This window comes from Pseudopodoces humilis, chromosome 18 (assembly GCF_049639895.1).
Source record: "Pseudopodoces humilis isolate 2021_Gansu_Grassland_sample_001 chromosome 18, ASM4963989v1, whole genome shotgun sequence".
In the NCBI taxonomy this organism is placed as follows: domain Eukaryota; kingdom Metazoa; phylum Chordata; class Aves; order Passeriformes; family Paridae; genus Pseudopodoces; species Pseudopodoces humilis.
Window position 1 is genome coordinate 3,658,685 of NC_142217.1, and position 19,364 is coordinate 3,678,048.

At 61.9% G+C, this 19,364-nt stretch overlaps 4 protein-coding genes across 8 annotated transcripts in view; all 4 read right to left on the bottom strand.

Annotated features, from left to right (window-relative positions):
• The window catches only part of RAB11FIP3 (RAB11 family interacting protein 3), a 74,147-nt gene extending 71,384 nt beyond the window's left edge, over positions 1 to 2,763 (bottom strand). For both annotated transcript variants that reach the window (XM_088064140.1, XM_005523143.3), the window contains exon 1: positions 2,138 to 2,763. In XM_088064140.1, coding sequence (XP_087920266.1) covers positions 2,138 to 2,689 — 552 coding nt within the window. In that variant the 5' untranslated portion in view covers positions 2,690 to 2,763. The remainder of the gene's footprint in view (positions 1 to 2,137) is intronic.
• Positions 2,764 to 4,772: 2,009 nt separating this feature from the next.
• Positions 4,773 to 10,932, bottom strand: DECR2 (2,4-dienoyl-CoA reductase 2). Of its 2 annotated transcripts, none has more exons than XM_014252452.2 (9): positions 10,821 to 10,932; positions 10,676 to 10,744; positions 10,266 to 10,317; positions 9,124 to 9,259; positions 8,686 to 8,810; positions 8,106 to 8,199; positions 7,735 to 7,839; positions 6,638 to 6,826; positions 4,773 to 5,755 (listed from the first exon to the last, which is right to left on the bottom strand). In XM_014252452.2, the coding sequence occupies exons 1-9, from the start codon at positions 10,916 to 10,918 to the stop codon at positions 5,721 to 5,723; spliced, it is 903 nt and encodes a 300-aa protein (XP_014107927.1). In that variant the 5' UTR covers positions 10,919 to 10,932; the 3' UTR covers positions 4,773 to 5,720. The 2 variants fall into 2 exon arrangements, with proteins under 2 accessions (XP_014107927.1, XP_005522854.2); XM_005522797.3 differs by having other exon boundaries at positions 6,609 to 6,826.
• Positions 10,933 to 13,543: 2,611 nt separating this feature from the next.
• On the bottom strand, positions 13,544 to 15,339 carry LOC102113373 (nucleoside diphosphate kinase D, mitochondrial). The gene is made up of 5 exons (XM_088064308.1): positions 15,254 to 15,339; positions 14,090 to 14,220; positions 13,899 to 14,000; positions 13,728 to 13,828; positions 13,544 to 13,664 (listed from the first exon to the last, which is right to left on the bottom strand). The coding sequence occupies exons 1-5, from the start codon at positions 15,312 to 15,314 to the stop codon at positions 13,544 to 13,546; spliced, it is 516 nt and encodes a 171-aa protein (XP_087920434.1). The 5' UTR covers positions 15,315 to 15,339.
• Positions 15,340 to 18,063: 2,724 nt separating this feature from the next.
• The window catches only part of XPO6 (exportin 6), a 53,989-nt gene continuing 52,688 nt past the window's right edge, over positions 18,064 to 19,364 (bottom strand). For all 3 annotated transcript variants that reach the window (XM_005522811.3, XM_014252445.2, XM_088063997.1), the window contains one exon: positions 18,064 to 18,722. In XM_005522811.3, coding sequence (XP_005522868.2) covers positions 18,621 to 18,722 — 102 coding nt within the window. In that variant the 3' untranslated portion in view covers positions 18,064 to 18,620. The remainder of the gene's footprint in view (positions 18,723 to 19,364) is intronic.

Genomic DNA, 19,364 nt, shown 5'->3' on the forward strand with positions numbered 1-19,364 from the left:
CAGAACTCCTCTCCTGATTACTCCACACATCACAGGGGGTTAGGCTGGACACCAGGGAAAGGTTCTGCCCCCAGAGGTGCTGGCACTGCCCAGGAATGGGCACAGTCCTGAGGCTGCCAGAGCTCCAGGAGTGTTTGGACACTGCTCAGGCACAGGGTGGGGGTGTTGGGGTGTCCGTGCAGGGCCAGGGGTTGGACTCAGTGATTCTTGTGTGACCCTTCCCACCCAGGATATTCTGGGATTCCATGACCTGCTGGGAGCTTACAGACGTGATCACCAACCCCTGCTCCTCCTCCCTCAGCGTGCCCTGGTCTTTTCTAAGCTGCAGACTGCCACCAAGTCCTCTTGCACACGCAGGCATCACCTTTCCTCCTCTGCCAGTCCCCTGGAGTGCCCAGGGGCTGCTGCCTCAGGCCTTGCCCCACCAACCTCCCCAAGGTGCTCAGCACTCGCTGTGCCAGTGCCCAGCTGTCCAGGAGCTGCCTGCACCAGCCTCTTGCTGAAGAGAAATGAGTTTTCAAAGCATCATTTACGGCAGCACAGGCAGCATTAGCTGTGCTCAGCAGGACGGAACAGGGAGCCTGCAGAGCCCCTTCCCAGATGGATCCATACGGACAGACCCTGCCCAATGGCACAAAAGCTCTGGGGACACCCCCCGAGCTTTGGAGTGACCTAACAGCCCATCGCTGCTCCCCAGGCCGTGCTCTCATGCTCTCAGTGTTTTCCAGGCTCACTGCGGCCCCTTTGGAGCTCTGGCACCATCCCCACGCCGGCACCGTGCGCTGCAGGGCTGAGCTGCACAGCCCAGAGCCACCTGCCACGTCCCCTGCCACCTCCTGTCCCCATCTCCCACGTCCCTGGGCTGCTCCACACCAAGGGACGAGGGCAAACAGTCCCGCGGGGAGGCGGCACCGTGTGCAGGAGCCGGGAGCCTCCCTGGGCCCTCTGCTCCGGCTTGCTCTGCTGGGGACACCAGTGGGACACGGCGGTGGCCCGGGGGCCTGGCCCACGGCAGGACAGTGCAGAACAGAGGATTTATGAACAAAGCCTCTCTGCTGGCACAGGCAGGAGCAGCCGAGGTACCTGTGCTCACACCTTGAGACCCTCTGCGCACACAGTGACCCCTCCAGCAACACAAAGAAGTTCCCTGTCTCCACTTTGCAGGGATATTTTTCTAAATTAAATACCTTTGTTTGATCTTTGAGAGGTGTTTCTAGCATGAGGACTGGGATAAAAAGCCCTCCTCCACCAAAAGCCTCCTTCACACACGATTTGCTTTGTCATGGCACTTAAATACCCTCGCAGCAGCCAGGGATGGAGAACGAGAGCAGATCTGGGCAGGCACAAGGAAACTTTGCAGCAATACCTGCATGCCTTGAAAAACTAAATCTTCTTTTCCTGGTAGCGATGCCAGCCCAGGCCAATGCGTGAAACACCAACGAATCCGTCTCCATCCCCTGGTGAGCGCTGCTGGAGCTTGCTCCATTTTGGGCCAGCCCAGGCAGCTTCAAATTACATCGCCTCTGATCTGCTGAAGGGGAACACCGGCTCGCCAGGGCACAAAGCAGCAGAAAGAGGGGAAAAAATACACATTCAGGCTGTCAAACGCGGGACAAGCGAAGCAGCAGGGAACCAGGGAATGGTTTGGGTTGGAAAGGCCCTTACGGATGGAACCCCCTGCCATGAGCAGGGATGCTGCCCGTAGGGGAGCTGACCCACGGCCAGTGTGGTCAGCAAGGGGGGCACGGAGCAGCCCCACAGGCCGGGATGTCCCCACAGGCCGGGATGTCCCCGCTGCCCGGCCAAGCCCCGAGGCGGCAGTGATGGAGAACAAAGAGCTGCCGGCTCGCAGCGGCACCGCCGCGGTGCTGTTTCCCTGGAACACGGCAGCTCCGGTTCCTGCCGGGCGCAGCGGGAGCCGCTCGGGCCACGCGTGCCCTTCCCCCGGGGCCACGGCGAGGTCAGCGCTGTCCTTGGGGACACTGATGCTGTCCAAGGGCCGGAGCCCGGACAGGAGCCACCATCACCATCACCCTGGGGCGGCGGAGCCACCGCACCCCGCGGTGCCCCGGCGCGGAGCCAGCAGCGGCCCGGGCCCAGGTGCGGAGCCCGGAGCCCGGTGCCGGCCGGCGCTCACCTGCTCGGCGCCGTAGGCCGTGGCGAACTGCACAAACTCCTCCACGCGCACGAAGCCATCGCCGTCGCGGTCCAGGGCGTCGAAGACCGGGCGGAGACGCGGCTCCTCCTCAGGCGGGGGCTCGGCGGGGCCCGGGCTGCCCCCGGCCTCCCCCGGGCACCAGGGCGGCGGCCCCGCGCCGGGAGCGGCGGGCTCAAGTGCCCAGAGCTCCAGATCCAGCTCTGGCTCCGCGTCCAGGTCCGGCTCCGGTTCCAGCTCTGGCGCTGGCTCCGGTTCCAGGTCAGGCTCCGGTTCCAAGTCCAGCTCGGGCTTCGGTTCCAGGTCCAGCTCGGGTTCTAGGTCCAGCTCGGGCTCCGGTTCCAGGTCCAGCTCGGGTTCTAGGTCCAGCTCGGGCTCCGGTTCTAGCTCGGGCTCCGGTTCCAGGTCCGGCTCCGGTTCCAGGTCCAGCTCGGGTTCTAGGTCCAGCTCGGGCTCCGGTTCCAGCTGCGGTTCGAGCCCCGGTCCCGGCCCCCGGGGCAGCGGGGGCTCGGTCCCAGGCGGACGCGGCTCCATCTTCACCGCCGGCGCTGCGCGCCCGCCGCCGCCCGCCCCGGGCCATGCCCCGCGGCCATGCCCCGCTCACATCGGGGCGGTGCCGGTGCCGGTGCGGTCCCCGCGACACTCACGGCTTTGTGCGAGGAGCGCCGGCCCCGCCCGCCGACACCGGGGGCGGCCCCGCCGGTCCCGCCCCGCCCGGGGAGCGGCGGCTCCGAGCGCCGGGGCCGCGGGTCCTGCCCGGGACCGGGGGTTGGGGGAGGCGGCGGCGGCGGCGCCGAGAAACAACCCCGGCGCCCGCCCGCGCCGCCGCTCCGGGGCCGCCCGCGGAGAACCGGCAGATCCAGCCCGGCCGCCGCCGCAGTAGCCGGGGCGGTGACGTCACTCGCCTGCCGGTCCGGTTCGCCCCGCCCCTCCGCGGCGCGAGCCCGTGCCGAGGCCACGCCCCCTCCCCGGCTCGCGCGCGGCGGGGGCGGGACCGGCGCGGAGGGGCGGGGCCAGGCGGAGCGCGAGCACGTGGGACCGGGGGTACCGTGAATGGGGACCCCAAATGCCCCTGCTGAGAAACCGTGCTCCGGGACCCCAAACCCGAACCGTGCTCCGGGACCCCAAACCGTGCTCCGGGACCCCAAACCGTGCTCCGGGACCCCAAACCCGAACCGTGCTCCGGGACCCCAAACCGTGCTCCGGGACCCCAAACCCGAACCGTGCTCCGGGACCCCGAATCCCTTTGGGTATGAACTGTGCACTGGGACACTCAAATCCCTCTGGGTACATGAGCTGTGCTCCAGGACCCCCAGCCCCAGTGGGACAGTGCTGTGTACCGGGATCCCTGAGCTGCTCCAGGGACAAGCTGAGCACAGGGACAGCCCTGGGACCACGGCAAGGAGTTAATGAATGCCCGTGCTTAGGGCTCACAGCCTGCAGGCTCAGAGCACCTGCAGCTTCTGCTGGAGTACCGGGATGACCCTGCTAACACACCCCTTAGCTGGCCCAGCGGGTGGAATTACAGCCCCTGGGTATAATTAGCAGCAAACTTGATGAGCAAGAGCATCCCTGGCCCCAGTGGCCCTGCCCGGGCAATGGAGGTGTGTGACACCTCAGGGTCAGCCTGGTTGAGCCGTAAGGTCTCTGTTCCCCAGCACACTCAGCCCCGAGAGCCAGAGTTCAGCATCCCAGAGAGGATGACTCCCCTGCCCAGTCAGTCCAGCACTGGGAAGGATGGAAACCTCCACTCCAAATCCTGTTCCTCATCACAGCCCTTCCTAAAGGTGAGCAGGGCAGGAGGGGGCTCCTTTGTCAGTCCCACGGGGGAAGCACAGCTACATGGTGACACCTGCCCAAACCATTCCCTGCAAAATCCCCTGGGCATTCCCAGTTCCCAGACAGCTCAAGCAGCCAGGGTTCCTGTGTGGATGGGACTGGCAGGGGAACAAGGTGCCTACAGGGCTGGAGGTGCTGGCCTGATGCTGTGAGTGGCAGCTCTGCAGCCCTGGTTGGGTTCCTACAGCTCCAGGCCATGCCAAAGCTCAGCCCAAAGCTCTGTCCTTCCCCTGGTGCTGGAGGCCAAGCTCAGCTCCCTCTTCCTGGGGTGGCCACAGAGCCAGGACAGCCCTGACAGTGCCCAAGTCACCCGGTCATGACTGAACAGAGAAATCCATGGAGCCTCCCAGAACGGAGATGCAGCTGGGCAGAAGGGCCACCTCACATCACACAAATACCTTCTCCAGGAGAAAACATCCTGTAATCCAGGAAAAGGAATGCTGTGGCAGGAGCCCAGGCAAAGGACACCACCCAGATCCCAGCCCAGGCTCTGCATCCCCATCCCTCTGCAGGGTGGAATCCCTCACCAAAGCCCCCAACACCTCCCCACCACCTCTGCTGCTGGAACCACCTTCCCAGAGCCCCTGGGGCTGAGGAGCTGGCAGGTCCCCAAGCCTTGTGGGCATGGAGCACCACAGAGCCGAGGACTGGAGCCACACAAGGCTCTGGCAGTGGGAGCAGTGGCTCTCCCCCCTTCCTCAGGGCCCAGTTTGGACCACTGGGACCAGTCAGCTGGGCAGGGCACCGGTGCTCATGCAGCAGAGAAAGGCATCACTGCTCAGAGGACAAGTTCTTTATTTGTGGCCTGCAGGAAGGAGTAAAACATGGCAAGTCTACAATCAAGTAGGAAATACAATTAAGTGGGAGAACAAGCTTCATGGAATTCAAGGTGAGCCTAAAAACTACCAGCAGCAGCAGCAGGAGGGTGCACACGAGCCATCACCAGGGGCAGGGCTGGCTCCAGCAGAGCCACCCGTGCAGCCCTGCTGTGGCTCCTGCAGCCCAGCAGGAGGAAAGCACTGGATTCCAGTTCTAGCCCTTCACTTACCCTCAGCTTGAGTGTCTGGAAGGAGACAGCGTGACACTGGTGTGACAGACAGAGGGGTGTGGACAGACCACTGGACACCTGCAGTGCTGCTGGGAGACCCTGCCCTGGGGGATCTGCCCTCACACCACCTCTGCTCCAAGGAGAGGGGCATCCCAGCTTCATCCCAGCTGCATCCCGGGACCACTGTCCCACCCAGGACCCCTTAGGGGACACAGCCACCTCCCCCTGCCAGGGTTTCCCCTCCAAGAGTTGCCAAGGCAGAACTGGGCCCGACCCCAGGCTCACAGCTGCTCCCCCTCCCAAAAAGGAGCTGGGGGTCCTGGGCAGCTCTCAAGCTAAGACAGGGGAGAGGGGAGTAAGAGGATTGGTATCCATGGCTGGCACTGCCTGGGGCTTGGGAAAGGCCACAAGAGCAGCCTGGAGGGAGCCACAAAAGGACAGTGACCATCTCAGCCCTCCACGCTGTCTCTGCAGCCACAGGCACAGCAGCTCAGAAGGCAGCAGTGGCACAGGACGGGGGTGGCAGTGGCACCCAGCACCCCCAGAACTGTCCCCCAGGCAGACACGGGACTGGCAGTGCCACCACTACCCCCAGTGGCCGAGGAGTGGCTGTGGCTGTTGGAACTGGCTCTGGGAGATGTCCCCCGTGGTGTCCATCTGTCAGCCCCAGGCTGTCCATCAGTGGGGCTGGTTTGCTCCTGCAGCCCAGACATCTGCAAGAGAGGGTGGAGGTGGGGACAGAGCCCTGCTGGGGCCTGCCCAGCTCATGGAGGCTGCCAGGGAGGACACAGGCAGGGAGGAGAGGAAGGCAGGAGACCCCTTCCCCCACCAGGCTGCAGGAATTCATGAAAGGAAGAGGCTCTTGGCATTCTTTGTGCTCAATCCTGCTGCTGGGGCACAGGAAATGGGCAGCAAGTTGCTTTGGGGGAATCTCAAAGGTGTCTGGATGACCATCCAAAAGACACCATGTCACAAGCCAGGCTCAAAGGGAAAATCCAAGCAGGTTCTGCTTGTCCCAAGTGATCCCTAGGACTGTCCATGAGGACACTGTACCCACTGCTACTGCAGCCATGCCCCAGGAGAGTCATGGTTAAGAATCATTGTTTAAGTTGGAAAAGCCCTCCAAGACCAACAAATCCAACTGTTCCCCCAGCACTGCCAAGGCCACCACTAAAACATGTCCCCAAGTGCCACATCCACAGAGCTTTCATCCCACCAGGGATGGTGAATCCACCACTACCTTGGGCAGCTGTGCCGGTGCCTGACCACCCTCCCATAAAGAAATGTTCTCTAATATCCAACCTAAACCTCTCCTGGCACTTGAGACCATTTCCCCTTGTCCTGTCCCTGTTTCCTGGGATCAGAGCCCGACCTCCCCAGCTGTCCCCTCCTGTCAGGGAGTTGTGCAGAGCCAGAAGGGCCCCCTGAGCCTCCTTTTCCCCAGGCTGAGCCCCTTTCCCAGCTCCCTCAGCTGCTCCTCACAGGACCTGTGCCCTGTACCCCAGGGAAAAGCAGGGTTTCCCTGAGGAGCCCTGCTCCAATCCCACGAGTGGGAAATGCAGTCACCTAGAGTTTAGCAGAGGAGGAGGCAATACCCAGCAAGGCAGAGAAGCTGTTGGGGGAGGTGAGCCAGCTCCCACCATCCACGACCAGGGTGGTGCCGGTGACGTAGGACGAGAGGGGGCTGGCCAGGTACAGGGTGCTGTGCGCGATCTCCGTCTTGTTCCCCGCGCGCTGCAGCGGGATCACGGAGAACTGGTTGGATTTCTCAGCAAATTTCCCACCTAAAAGGAGCAGGAAAGAGTCAGTTTGGACCATGGGAGGACTGTCCACCACCATGGCTGGCCAGGAATTGCAGCACTGCCCAAGGGGAACCGGGATGAGATCCTGCCACAGCCCTGGGATAAAACCCCAGGAAGATTTAAAGGAGGGGAGCTCAAGCCTAGCAGGGATTTTGTACTGACATAGTGAGCTCAAGACAGGACCTCAGAGAGCTGCAGAATCATGGAATTGTGGAATGGTTGGGGCTGGGAGTGATCTCTCCTTCTCCTCCCCTTCCACCAGCCCAGGCTGCTCCAAGCCCTGTCCAGCCTGGCCTTGGACACTTCCAGGGATCCAGGGGCAGCCACAGCTTCTCTGGGCACCCTGTGCCAGGGCCTGCCCACCCTCCCAGGGAACAATTCCTTCCCAATATCCCATCCATCCCTGCCCTCTGGCAGTGGAAGCCATTCCCTGTGTCCTGTCCCTCCATCCCTTGTCCCAGATCCCTCTGCAGCTCTCCTGGAGCCCCTTTAGGCCCTGGAAGGGGCTCTGAGGTCTCCAGAGCAGAGGGCTCCAGCCCTTGGAGCATTTCCATGGCCTCTGGACCACTCTAAGAGCTCCAGGTCTCTCCCATCCTCTGGAGCTGCACCAGCACTCTGCTGATGGGCTACAAGAGCAAATCCCTCAGGCAGTGCTGAGTTTTGTGGGAGCACATTCCATCATGGCATCAGAGAGCCCGAACTGCTGCCAAACCAGTGCCCTGGAAGGTGCCAAGGATGTGGGAAGGGCTGCTCCCACAGAGCTGTGCCAGCCAAGCCACAGCACAGCCATGCCCCCACGAGCTGTGTGGCACTGGGGGTCCCTCCCAGTCCCCTCCCAGAGAATGCCAGCAGGGCAGTGCCAAGGCAGGGCACAGCCCAGGCTGCCTCACCCAGGCGCCGGAAGCCCTCGGTGCCCGAGATGGGGCCGGGGGCCAGGCTGTTCACACGGATGTTGTTGGGTCCCCACTCCACAGCGAGGTGACGGGTCATGGCATCTGGGGAGGGATTGCAACAGCACTGAGAAACAGGGAGCAGAGCCATTCCAGCAACTTCTTTTGAGGGAGAAAAAATAGCCACAGAAGAGAAGGGCCCTGGAGGGGAGAAGAGCCTCATCCCAAACCCAGGCATGCAGTAACCACACTGATTCACGCTCGTCCCTCCCCAAGGCACCTTCCCATCCCAGCATCCCAGCAGTTAGGAAGAACTGGCTTCTCTCCCAGGCCCACGTGGCTCAGAGCCCCAGCAGGGTGTGTTGATGTACCTATGGCAGCCTTGGCAGCCCCAGCGTGCACCTGCAGGGCCTGCCCTCGGTAGCTCAGGGTCGCCGTGATGTTAACGATGACCCCACCGTGGTCCTGGGGAAGGAAAGGAGATGTGGAGTTAGACAGGGAGCAGCACAAAGGGTCACAGAGGGCTCTGAGGGACAGGAGAGCTGGGATCAGAGGGACAGGCACCCACGGGCACTGCCAAGCCATCACTGGGGCAGCTGTACCCACTGAATGTCAGAGTGGGGTCAGCCAGAGAGGCTCTGCTGGAGAGGTGGGACATGCAGCGTAGGAGGAAAGGCCGAGGGAAAGTGGCAGAGCTGGAAAAGGAGCAGGAGATCACAGCTTCTGCAGGTGGCAGAGCATGGAAAGGTGCTGCAACACAGAGAGCCCCAGGGCAAGGGACAGGAAGATCCCCAGTTCAGGGCTGGGATCCCTGGCAAGAAACAGAGTGGATCTGTGCAGGGAGGCTCTGGGTCCTTGCACTCCCCTGATTTCCCCAGGAGCACAGTGTGGTTTGACACTACCCCCACCTATCAGAGCCTCCTCAGAGTCCCCTGGTTCCATGCCCCTTACCCGGAAATATTTCTCAAAGAGGACTTTGGAGGTGTTGAAGGTGCCCATGGTGTCGATGTCTATCACTGTCTTGAAGGCGTTGAAGGACAGGGCACTGGCTGGGCACAGGAAGTTCCCCGCAGCACCTGAAGCACAGGGACAGGCAGGACAGGGCTGGCAGAGATGTCAGGGCCCTTGTGTGCCAGGAAGGCTGAGGGATAATGTCTGCAGGCTGGAGAGCACGTGGAGACAGCCCTGCTAAGGGATAAACTGGTGGCTCTGGATGCCCAGCAGCACAGCCAGCACGAGGGGAGCAGGGATGATCCACAGCCAGACAAACAGGGATGGCCATGTACCACACCCAGATCCCTGCTTTGTCTGTGCTCCCAGGGATGCTTCTGCAGGAAAACACTGCCCAGCAGCGAGCCCAATCCCTCCCCCTGCCCTCTCCATCCTCACCATTAATGAGGATGTCAATCCTCTTAAACTCCTTCAGCGCCTCATCCACCGCTGCCACGATGGTCTGAGGCTGCCGGACATCGATGGACAGGGGCAGACACTGCTGCCCTGTGGCTGCCACCAGCTTTTTTGAAGCCTGAAAGAACAAAAAGAGACTTGAGAGAACCTGGCTGCACCCTGCTAGCCCTGGAGTAGCCAGAGAAAGTCCTACATGTTGTATCCCAGCCACACTGGTTACTGGGCTGGCCACAACTGGCTAAGCCCAGTTACCTGCATGGGCTGCCACGGACACAGCACATCCCAGGCAACATCTCTGCAGGGCAATTACAAAGGCTGGAGACCAGAAAGGCATTTTTGGCATGAGCCCAGGCATAATTGCCCTTTAGATCCAAAAAGTCAGTGGGCAAAAGGGCAAAGACTGCAGCCAGGTGTCAGGCTGTGAGATGGACCAGCTCTGCAGCCCAGGGTTTGTCACAGGCCATCCCTATGGCTCATTAAGAGAAAGATTTTCCCCAGAAAATTAAGCACAGGGGACACACAAGCTCAGCAGGAACTCCACACAACACCCAAAACTGCTCTAACTTCTGTTTTGGGCTCTGTGAGAGGTTATGAGCCCCAGCAACACACGGGTGCACGAGCAGCTGTACTCCTGGACTGCAGATTCTGTGGCCCCAGAAGACTCTGGCCCCTGAGGATTAAAAACCTGCTGAGCTTTGCAGCTTCTTCTGGCACGTGAGCATGAGGGAGTGGAAAATGACAGCCAACCACACCTGCACCCTCCCCTCTGCCCCAAAACACAGGGGCACTTGTGCAACCCACCTCGAGCCACCAGCCCCTGGGGTCAGCTCCTACTCCACACTGAGGTTTCAGACCAGCCTTGGCCTCTGCCCTGCTGACAAACCTCCCCCACAGCCCACTTCTGTCTCTCTCCCCCACAAAAAGCCATCATGATGGTGCAACAGCCCCTGCAAAGCAGGTTCCAGCTTAACGGAGCTGTGCTGGAGGTGCCCAGGGCTGGGAGGCTGGGAAGCACTGGGAAGCCATTCCTCCTTCTTGCACCATTCCCAGGGCTCCCGGTTCCACCGGGAGACAGCAGAAGGGTTTCCGGGGCTGGCAGCTCTCCCGCTGGAGCCCGGGCTCACCTCAGACACTCTCTGCAGGTTCCTGCTGGCAATGACGGTCCGGCAGCCGTGCCTGCAGGGAAGGGGCAGGTGAGAAGGGCCGGGCTCCTCACCAGCACCTCGGGATCACCAGGAGTTCGGGTGTTCCTTGCAGGGATCGCTGCTGCTCCAGGCCCGCGGGATGCGGACGGGAAGAGCCAGAGCCGAGCCCCCGGAGCCTCCGTGAGGGCTCTGCCGCCCTCGGCTTCTCCTCGCGGCTCTTCCCGGCTCTGGTACCGCGGCGGGGAAAGGGATGGGACGGTGGGAAACAGAAGAGAAAGGGGGTGAAGAGAAAGAAGGGAAGAGGGGGAAAGAGAAGAAGGGAACAGGGGAAAGAAGAAGGGAAGGAGGGAGAGAAGGAAGGGGCCGTCCCACCGCAGGGGCTCCCGCACCTCATGAAGATCTCGGCGATGCGGAAGCCGATGCCGGAGCCGCCGCCGGTGATGAAGGCCACCTGGCCCCTGTGGGACAGAGGCACGGTCAGAGCCGGGCCCGGGGAGGCGGCCCCGGCGGGTCCCCCGGAGCGCCGGGACTCACGCGAGCAGGTCGGGGCTGAGCAGGTGCCGGTACTGGGGCAGACACTCGTCCCCGTCCTCGTCCGGGGGCACCGGCGCGGCCATGGCGGCCTCGGCCATGGTGGGGACGGGCGCTGCTCACTGCGCATGCGCGAGCGCCGCCGCCGTTGCCGGGCAACGGGGCCGCTCCGGGACACAGCGACCCCTGGCGGCCGCGGTGGGAACTGCAGCGCCCGGGGCCGGCCCCGAGCTCCCGGCGATATCCCGGTGTAACCCAGTGTATCCCGGTGTGTCCCGGTGTAACCCGGTGTATCCCGGTGTATCCCAGTGTATCCCGGTGTATCCCGGTGTATCCCAGTGTATCCCGGTGTGTCCCGGTGTATCCCGGTGTGTCCCGGTGTGTCCCGGTGTATCCCAGTGTATCCCGGTGTGTCCCGGTGTGTCCCGGTGTATCCCGGTGTATCCCAGTGTATCCCAGTGTATCCCGGTGTGTCCCGGTGTGTCCCGGTGTATCCCAGTGTATCCCGGTGTGTCCCGGTGTATCCCGGTGTAACCCAGTGTATCCCAGTGTATCCCGGTGTGTCCCGGTGTATCCCGGTGTATCCCGGTGTAACCCAGTGTATCCCGGTGTGTCCCGGTGTATCCCGGTGTGTCCCGGTGTATCCCGGTGTAACCCAGTGTATCCCGGTGTATCCCGGTGTATCCCGGTGTATCCCAGTGTATCCCGGTGTGTCCCGGTGTATCCCGGTGTAACCCAGTGTATCCCGGTGTGTCCCGGTGTATCCCGGTGTGTCCCGGTGTATCCCGGTGTATCCCGGTGTGTCCCAGTATATCCCGGTGTATCCCGGTGTATCCCGGTGTGTCCCGGTGTATCCCGGTGTGTCCCGGTGTAACCCAGTGTATCCCGGTGTATCCCGGTGTATCCCGGTGTAACCCAGTGTATCCCGGTGTAACCCAGTGTATCCCGGTGTAACCCAGTGTATCCCGGTGTATCCCGGTGTAACCCGGTGTATCCCGGTGTATCCCGGTGTATCCCGGTGTAACCCAGTGTATCCCGGTGTATCCCAGTGTATCCCGGTGTAACCCAGTGTATCCCGGTGTATCCCGGTGTATCCCAGTGTATCCCGGTGTAACCCAGTGTATCCCGGTGTATCCCAGTGTATCCCGGTGTATCCCGGTGTATCCCGGTGTGTCCCGGTGTAACCCAGTGTATCCCGGTGTGTCCCGGTGTATCCCGGTGTATCCCGGTGTAACCCAGTGTATCCCGGTGTATCCCGGTGTGTCCCAGTATATCCCGGTGTGTCCCGGTGTATCCCGGTGTATCCCGGTGTGTCCCGGTGTATCCCGGTGTATCCCGGTGTGTCCCGGTGTATCCCGGTGTGTCCCGGTGTATCCCGGTGTGTCCCGGTGTATCCCGGTGTGTCCCGGTGTATCCCGGTGTATCCCGGTGTGTCCCGGTGTATCCCGGTGTATCCCGGTGTATCCCAGTATATCCCGGTGTGTCCCAGTATATCCCGGTGTGTCCCGGTGTATCCCGGTGTATCCCGGTGTATCCCGGTGTGTCCCGGTGTATCCCAGTGTATCCCGGTGTGTCCCAGTGTATCCCGGTGTGTCCCGGTGTATCCCGGTGTATCCCGGTGTGTCCCGGTGTATCCCAGTGTATCCCGGTGTGTCCCAGTGTATCCCGGTGTGTCCCGGTGTATCCCGGTGTATCCCGGTGTGTCCCGGTGTATCCCGGTGTGTCCCGGTGTATCCCGGTGTGTCCCAGTGTATCCCGGTGTATCCCGGTGTATCCCGGTGTATCCCGGTGTATCCCGGTGTATCCCAGTGTATCCCAGTGTATCCCGGTGTATCCCGGTGTATCCCGGTGTATCCCAGTGTGTCCCGGTGTATCCCGGTGTGTCCCGGTGTGTCCCGGTGTATCCCGGTGTAACCCAGTGTATCCCGGTGTATCCCAGTGTATCCCGGTGTATCCCGGTGTGTCCCGGTGTATCCCAGTATATCCCGGTGTGTCCCGGTGTATCCCGGTGTATCCCAGTGTATCCCGGTGTATCCCAGTATATCCCGGTGTATCCCGGTGTGTCCCGGTGTATCCCAGTATATCCCGGTGTGTCCCGGTGTATCCCGGTGTATCCCAGTGCTCCCAGTGATATTCCCCGCCCCAGAGCTGTCCCAGTACCTCACAGTGAGGTCCCAGCTCTTTCCGCAGTGACCCAGTGGCCCCCAGTGCCACCCAGCGGTGTCCCAGTGCCACCCAGCGGTGTCCCAGTGTCGCACGGAGCCCCCACTTTCACAGCTCACACCCCACCCTGGTCTCTTCCTGTCACCTGCAGAGCCCCTGCAGCCCCCCAGGGCACAGCCCAGCTCTTCACAGGGTCTCCCAGTACAGTTCCAGTGCTCCCAGGGACTTCTCGAGCTTCCCGAGCCTCCCAGTACTGTCTCAGTGCTCCTAGAGACATCCCAGTTCATCCCAGAGCTTCCCAGTACCAATCCAGTGCCCGCAGGAACAGTCCATGGACACCCAGAGCTTCTCAGAGTCTCACAGTCCCACCCCAGTGTCCTCTGGGGACATCCCAGTGCCTCCCAGAGCTTCCCAGTACCACCCCAGTGTCCTCTGGGGACATCCCAGTGCCTCCCAGAGCCCCCAGCCCTTGCTGGTGACATCCGAGGGAGGAGACCGAAGGCAGAGCTGGAGGCACCGGGGTTTATCGGGGGCGGGGGGTGCCCCCCGGCCGGGGCCCGACCCTAGAGCCCGTAGATGCTGTCCCTGTCCCAGCTGTCCCAGGCCACCAGCTCGTCCCGCTGGAACCAGAAGCCGATCTCCCGCTGGGCCATCTCCACGGAGTCACTGGCGTGGACCACGTTCCTGGGAGGGGACAGGGATGGGGACAGTGCCACGGCCGTGGGGCCGCGCTCCCCGCGGTCCTACCTGGTGATGTGCACGCTGAGGTCCCCCCGGATGGTCCCCACGGCGCTGCTGTCCCCAACCATGGCCCGGGCGCACCGCACCACATCGTAACCCTCCCACACCTGCGGGACAGGCAAGGCTGAGTCCCCTGCGCCCCTCGGGACCCCCGGGACCCCCGAACTGTCCCCTCACCATGGCCACCACCGGCCCCGAGGTCATGTAGGCGACGAGCGCGGGGTAGAAGGGCTTCAGCCGCAGCTGCTCGTAGTGCCGGTCCACGAGCCTCCGGTCCACCTGAGGCAGCGTTGGTGACAGTGACACCCGGCCGGTGTCCCCCGGCCACCCCCGCTCCCGGAGCAGCGCTCCCCGCCGGGCCCGGGTACCTGGAGCAGTTTCACGGCCACCAGCTGGAAGCCGCGGCGCTCGAAGCGCTGGATGATGTCCCCCAGCAGCCGCCGCTGCAGCGCGTCCGGCTTGGCCAGCAGAAGTGTCTTCTCCTGCAGAGCCGGGGGGGCTGCGCGACCACCGAGAGTCACTGCGGGTCACCGAGAGTCACTGCGGCCACCGCGGGACCCCACCAGACACGGTGGCAGCAGGACCCCGAGGTTGTCCCTGTCCCCCCATCCCGTCCTGGGTCGCATCCCCCGGACAAGCGGTGCCTCTCAGGCTGCTGGGGACGATCCACAAAGCCCTGATGGCTGTTGGGGACACGTCCGTGCTCGGGAAGCAGCCTTTAAACCAGGGGTGTCTGTGCCGTGTCCCGGTGCTCGGGACTCTGTCCCTGCCCGGGGCCTTTCCCCCGCCCGGAGGGTCCCCGGTCACAGCGCTCCGCTGGAGGAGAGGAAAATCGGTGACCGTGGGACAGCAGAGTCACAGCGCAGCCACAGCTGCGCCGCAGGAGGGGACAGAAGCCCCCAAGGGACATCCCGTCCGCTGGAGGGACAGAGGGGACGGGAAGGAGGGGAAGGGAGGGAGGACACTTCACTGCCAGTGGTGGTCCCAGTGCCGGCGGGGACAGAGCCGGAGAAACCGAGCCCGTGAGCGTCCCCGGGCACTGCTGAACACGGCTCGGCTTTGCCAGGGTCCTGCCCTGTCCCCCCAGCACAGTCCTGGGGACACTGAACCCCTTGGGACCTTCAGGGAGCACCAGCTCCAGCCTCTGCCCCATCCCGGACAGCAGAGCCCGTGAGGCGCCACCCGGCCGGGATGGAGGGACGGGGACACCGCCAGGGCATGGGACAGGATGGGAACAGGATGGGACAGGATGGGAACAGGATGGGACAGGATGGGAACAGGATGGGACAGGAGACCTGAGGGGCGGCACAAGCAGGGGACTGGGGACAGGACGGGGATGTGGAAAGAGAACCCAGGGCAGGAGGGGGAAGGGGCTGAAGGCCCCCAGAGTGGGGACAGGGTCTCCAGGGGCAGGACAGGGGTGGGGACAGGATCCCCAGGGGCAGGATGAGGGTGGGACAGGGTCCCCAGGGGCAGGACGGGGATGGGGACAGGGTCCCCAGGAGGAGGATGAGGATGGGGCCGTGTCTCACCGGAGCCATAGCAGCGGAGCCCGGGGAGGTTCCGGGCCAGGCAGCGCCCCAGGGAGCCCATGGTGGCCCCGGCGGCTCGGACCCGGCCTCGGTCGGTCTCCGGAGGCTTTAAGGGCCCGGCCGAGCCCGGGGACGGGTCAGGCTTCCGTCCCTCCCCTTAAAGCAGCAGCCGGGGCCGGGCGGCCGCCGCGCCTGCTCGGGATATCCCGGGACAGAGCATCCTCCCCATCCAGAGCATCCCGACACGGAATATCCTGACACGGAACAGCCCAGTTTGGAATCCCAAACCCTGCCAGGGTGGGAGCACAGCCCACACCCATCCCGAGGGCAGGAACCAAACCTACCTCGTGCTTTGCCCTCGATTCACCAGGCAGGGTCAGCCCAGGCCAGGCTGAGCTGGGGCACAAGGGAGTCCCCAGCCCCGGGAGCAGCCAGGGCAGGGCCCCCAGTGGGGCACAGACCTGCCCTGGACACAGCAGGTGCTGGGGAAGGGGTGCAAGACCCTGGGGGGAAGAGGAACTGCCCAGGTGGGAGCCCCTCTGATCTGTTCTCCAAGCCCGTTCCAGAGCCCAGGATGGGAAATCACTCTTTGCTGGGCTTCCCATGTGCTCAAACACCTCATGGGAGAACAGCTTGACAAGTTCATGGAAAAGCCTGGTTGCTTTGAGCCCATTTCCCAAATCTGCACTGATCTGAAGGACTGAGGAGTATCCTGAAGGCACACACAGAACCAAGCTGAGGGCTGGGCTCTATCCCACTCTCCCTGCCCAAGGCACAGGGAGTGGGGGGACAGAACCCCTGCCAGAGCCTGGGGGCTCTGGGGACCTGCTGTGCTCAGCACCATGGCAAAAAACACCCCAGTGGCTTCCCAAGGGCAAATGGACTCAACTCAAGGTTGTGAAAAAGAGACTTCCTGCCCTCAAGCAAGGGGCTGGGAGTGGGGAAAGGCCCCTCTCCAGGGTCTGCCAGGCCAGGGGGAATGGGACAGAAGGGTGGCAAAGGGGAAAGAGGTTTTAGGACAAGGGGTGGCAGACTGGAGCCTGGATTTTGGGCACCTGGCAGCTGCTGGCATTGACCAAGGGAAAATCTTGTACTCTCACCCCTCTGTCAAGCCAGGAAAGAGAAGCAGCATGATCCTGGAGAGCTGCACTGGGATGAAATCCCTTCAGCCCAGCTCCAAAACAAGCCACAGCCAGGGAACTGCTGGAGGAGGTGGCTGCTTCCAGTGTCCCCAGTGCAGCTCAGGGCAGGGCAGAGCTGCTGAGAGTGCCCAGGAACAGCTCAGGAACAGCTCAGGAGCAGGGCAGTGTCACCAACCACAGCAGCCCTGCTCTGTGATTGCTCCTCGGCCAGCGAGACACACAGAGCAGGGCCCATTTAAAGATCGTTTTGCACTCTGGAATAAACATTCTATAGGAGTCAAGGAAGCAAAAGCTCACAGAATTCTTTTTAAGGCCCAGTAGACCACAAACCAGCCCAGATGCCACTTGGACTCTGCACTGGATGTTCCAGCAGGAACAACAAGGACTCCAAGATTCATGTGGAGACTGTGGCACTCCAAGTGTTATTGCAGGTTTGGCTGGCAGGGAGCTGGCACTCACCATCACCCACCTTCCCCTCTTCCCCCACCCCTCTGGAGGCAGCTCAGCCCCCACCTGCACAGGCTGGAGTAGGTGAGGCTCATCCTGGGCATTTGGACTCTGCTCTAGGACAGGGAGCCCAAACATCCAGCTGGTGCCAGTTCAGAGCCTGGAGGCAGGGACTGCACAGATTTTCCAAACAGCGTCTGTCATCTCCCAATGGCAAACGTGCACAGGGAAGGGGCTTGTGCACAAAGCTGAAACAGAGGAACCAGGGAGTGCTGCCACGCTCCAGCTCACCCCTGACACCTCCCAGCTGCAGCCACATCACACCCACATCTCCAAACATTCCTAGCAGAACATCTCCAGGAGAGCTCCCTTCCCAGTGCCTGGTGCTGTTCCTGCCACTGCAGCTGCCCACTTAGCCAAAGGGAATTAAAACTGATTCCATAGAATCGTGGAATGGTTTGGGCTGGAAGGGACCTTAAAGCCCAGTCCCACCCCACCCCCTGCCATGGCAGAGACACCTTCCACCAGCCCAGGCTGCTCCAAGCCCCGTCCAGCCTGGCCTTGGACACTTCCAGGGATCCAGGGGCAGCCACAGCTTCTCTGGGCACCCTGTGCCAGGGCCTGCCCACCCTCCCAGGGAACAATTCCTTCCCAATATCCCACCTAGCCCTGCCCTCATTCAGCCCAAGGCCATTTCCCCTTGTCCTGTCACTCCACGCCCTTGTGAGAAGTTCCTCTCAAATTTAATCTATTAAATATAAAAATGAAGACTGATTTAATACTGCTTCCTGACCAGAGACCTCAGGGAAAAGAAATCCTTCCCAGTTGCACAATCAGAGATCCACAAACCCCACTCAATCTGGTTCTGCCTGACTGGTGTCTGGGATTTTACCAGACAGGTGCCACTACTGGGGCACTGGTCAGAGGGTGAATTTGAGCTCCAGGCTCCCTGGGAATGGGGAATTCCTTCCTGCAGGCTCTTCATGGTCGATTCAGACAAGAGTGCTGGAGGGAATGAATGAATGGATCACCACAGCACATGACAGAAAACACAACGAGGAGACAGCAGTAGAAGTCACCACTGATCTGCACCTTCCAGGAGCTGCTGGACTTGTTGGGATCCTTGCTGGCTGCTCCTCATTCCTGATCCTGGGAAAAGCTGTGGATCACCACGTGTTCATTTACAGAATAACTTAAGAGGGAAACTAACCCAGCCCCAAGTTATTTAAAACAACAAAGTAAGCACTTTATTCCCATTAAGCATGTTGTTTTAGTATCACAATGGAATGATGAGAAAACGTTTAAAAAAAAACCCAAAAAAGTCTCTAAATCCCCGCCAACATCGGGGAGCTTTTCAAGGCAATTTAAAAACAAAGGGAGTGACAGAAGTGCCAAACCAGTCCCAGCGTCAGGAGCCTCCTCCGAGAGCTGGGCGGGGCAGGAAGGTGGAATGACACGAAGGTACGAATGTCTCAAGTGGTCTTTGGCGCTTCTGCCTCGTGTTTGATACGGACATGATCTCTCCAGACACCTCCAGATGCAACAAAGTGCTACAGGAGCCGAGGGAAAGCCCCGGGAGAGGGATTTCCCAACAGTCGGGATGCCCCGGGGACGGGCATTAAGACACATCCTGCTGGCTCCGGGCTCGGGCAGGGAGAGCTCAAGGGAAGCGGTGGAGAGCGGTGAATCCAGGGCAGGAAGGCCCGGGAGGAGAGGGGGAGCTGGCAAACCGAAACACGGAGCTGTTCCCTGCGGAAGGGAGGAGTCCAGGGCAGTCACTATAACTTCACAGTGCCCGGGGGCAGGCTGTCGTTGCACAGTCTGTAATAGCGCAGGTCGTTCACCAGCCTGTGCACGTTCTGTGTGAACGAGGGCAGGTCCTGCAAGGGACACAACAACAACTGCTGGGAACGGCCAACACAGATGGGCACACACCCCGAGGGTGTTCACACATCAACAGATCCATCCTGACCCGGCCTCAGCACAGGCAAATCCAGTTTCTGGGGCTGAGATGGTTTCAGAGCTGACTGCAGGGATCCAGGCTCTGCTCCCATCTCCAGCTTCTCATTGTGCAGCGAGGCCCGAGAGGAATACTCGTGGAATCATGGAATCATGGAATGTCTGTGCTGGGAGGGGCCTAAACCTCATCCAGTACCACCCCCTGCCATGGCCAGAGACACCTTCCACTGTCCCAGGCTGCTCCAAGCCCCATCCAGCCTGGCCTTGGACACTTCCAGGGATCCAGGGGCAGCCACAGCTTCTCTGGGCACCCTGTGCCAGGGCCTGCCCACCCTCCCAGGGAACAATTCCTTCCCAATATCCCATCCATCCCTGCCCTCTGGCAGTGGAAGCCATTCCCTGTGTCCTGTCCCTCCATCCCTTGTCCCAAGTCACTCTGCAGCTCTCCTGGAGCCCCTTTAGGCCCTGGAAGGGGCTCTGAGGTGTCCCTGGATCCCTCTCTTCCCCAGGTGAGCACTCCCAGCCTGGCTCCATGGCTGGATACAGCACTTGCTGCCCTCCTG

What these genes read in the sequence shown, in the direction of transcription:
- DECR2 (XM_014252452.2), bottom strand. Translation starts at nt 10,918, where the DNA reads ATGGCCGAGGCCGCCATGGCCGCGCCGGTGCCCCCGGACGAGGACGGG. An exon ending in ATCGCCGAGATCTTCATGAG is followed by an intron (nt 10,318 to 10,675) that starts GTGCGGGAGCCC and finishes CCTTCCCTGCAG; the next exon opens with GCACGGCTGCCGGACCGTCA. An exon ending in ACCTGCAGAGAGTGTCTGAG is followed by an intron (nt 9,260 to 10,265) that starts GTGAGCCCGGGC and finishes TTGTTCTTTCAG; the next exon opens with GCTTCAAAAAAGCTGGTGGC.
- LOC102113373 (XM_088064308.1), bottom strand. Translation starts at nt 15,314, where the DNA reads ATGGGCTCCCTGGGGCGCTGCCTGGCCCGGAACCTCCCCGGGCTCCGC. An exon ending in GCTCCGCTGCTATGGCTCCG is followed by an intron (nt 14,221 to 15,253) that starts GTGAGACACGGC and finishes GTGGTCGCGCAG; the next exon opens with CCCCCCCGGCTCTGCAGGAG. An exon ending in CGGGGCCGGTGGTGGCCATG is followed by an intron (nt 13,829 to 13,898) that starts GTGAGGGGACAG and finishes CCTGTCCCGCAG; the next exon opens with GTGTGGGAGGGTTACGATGT.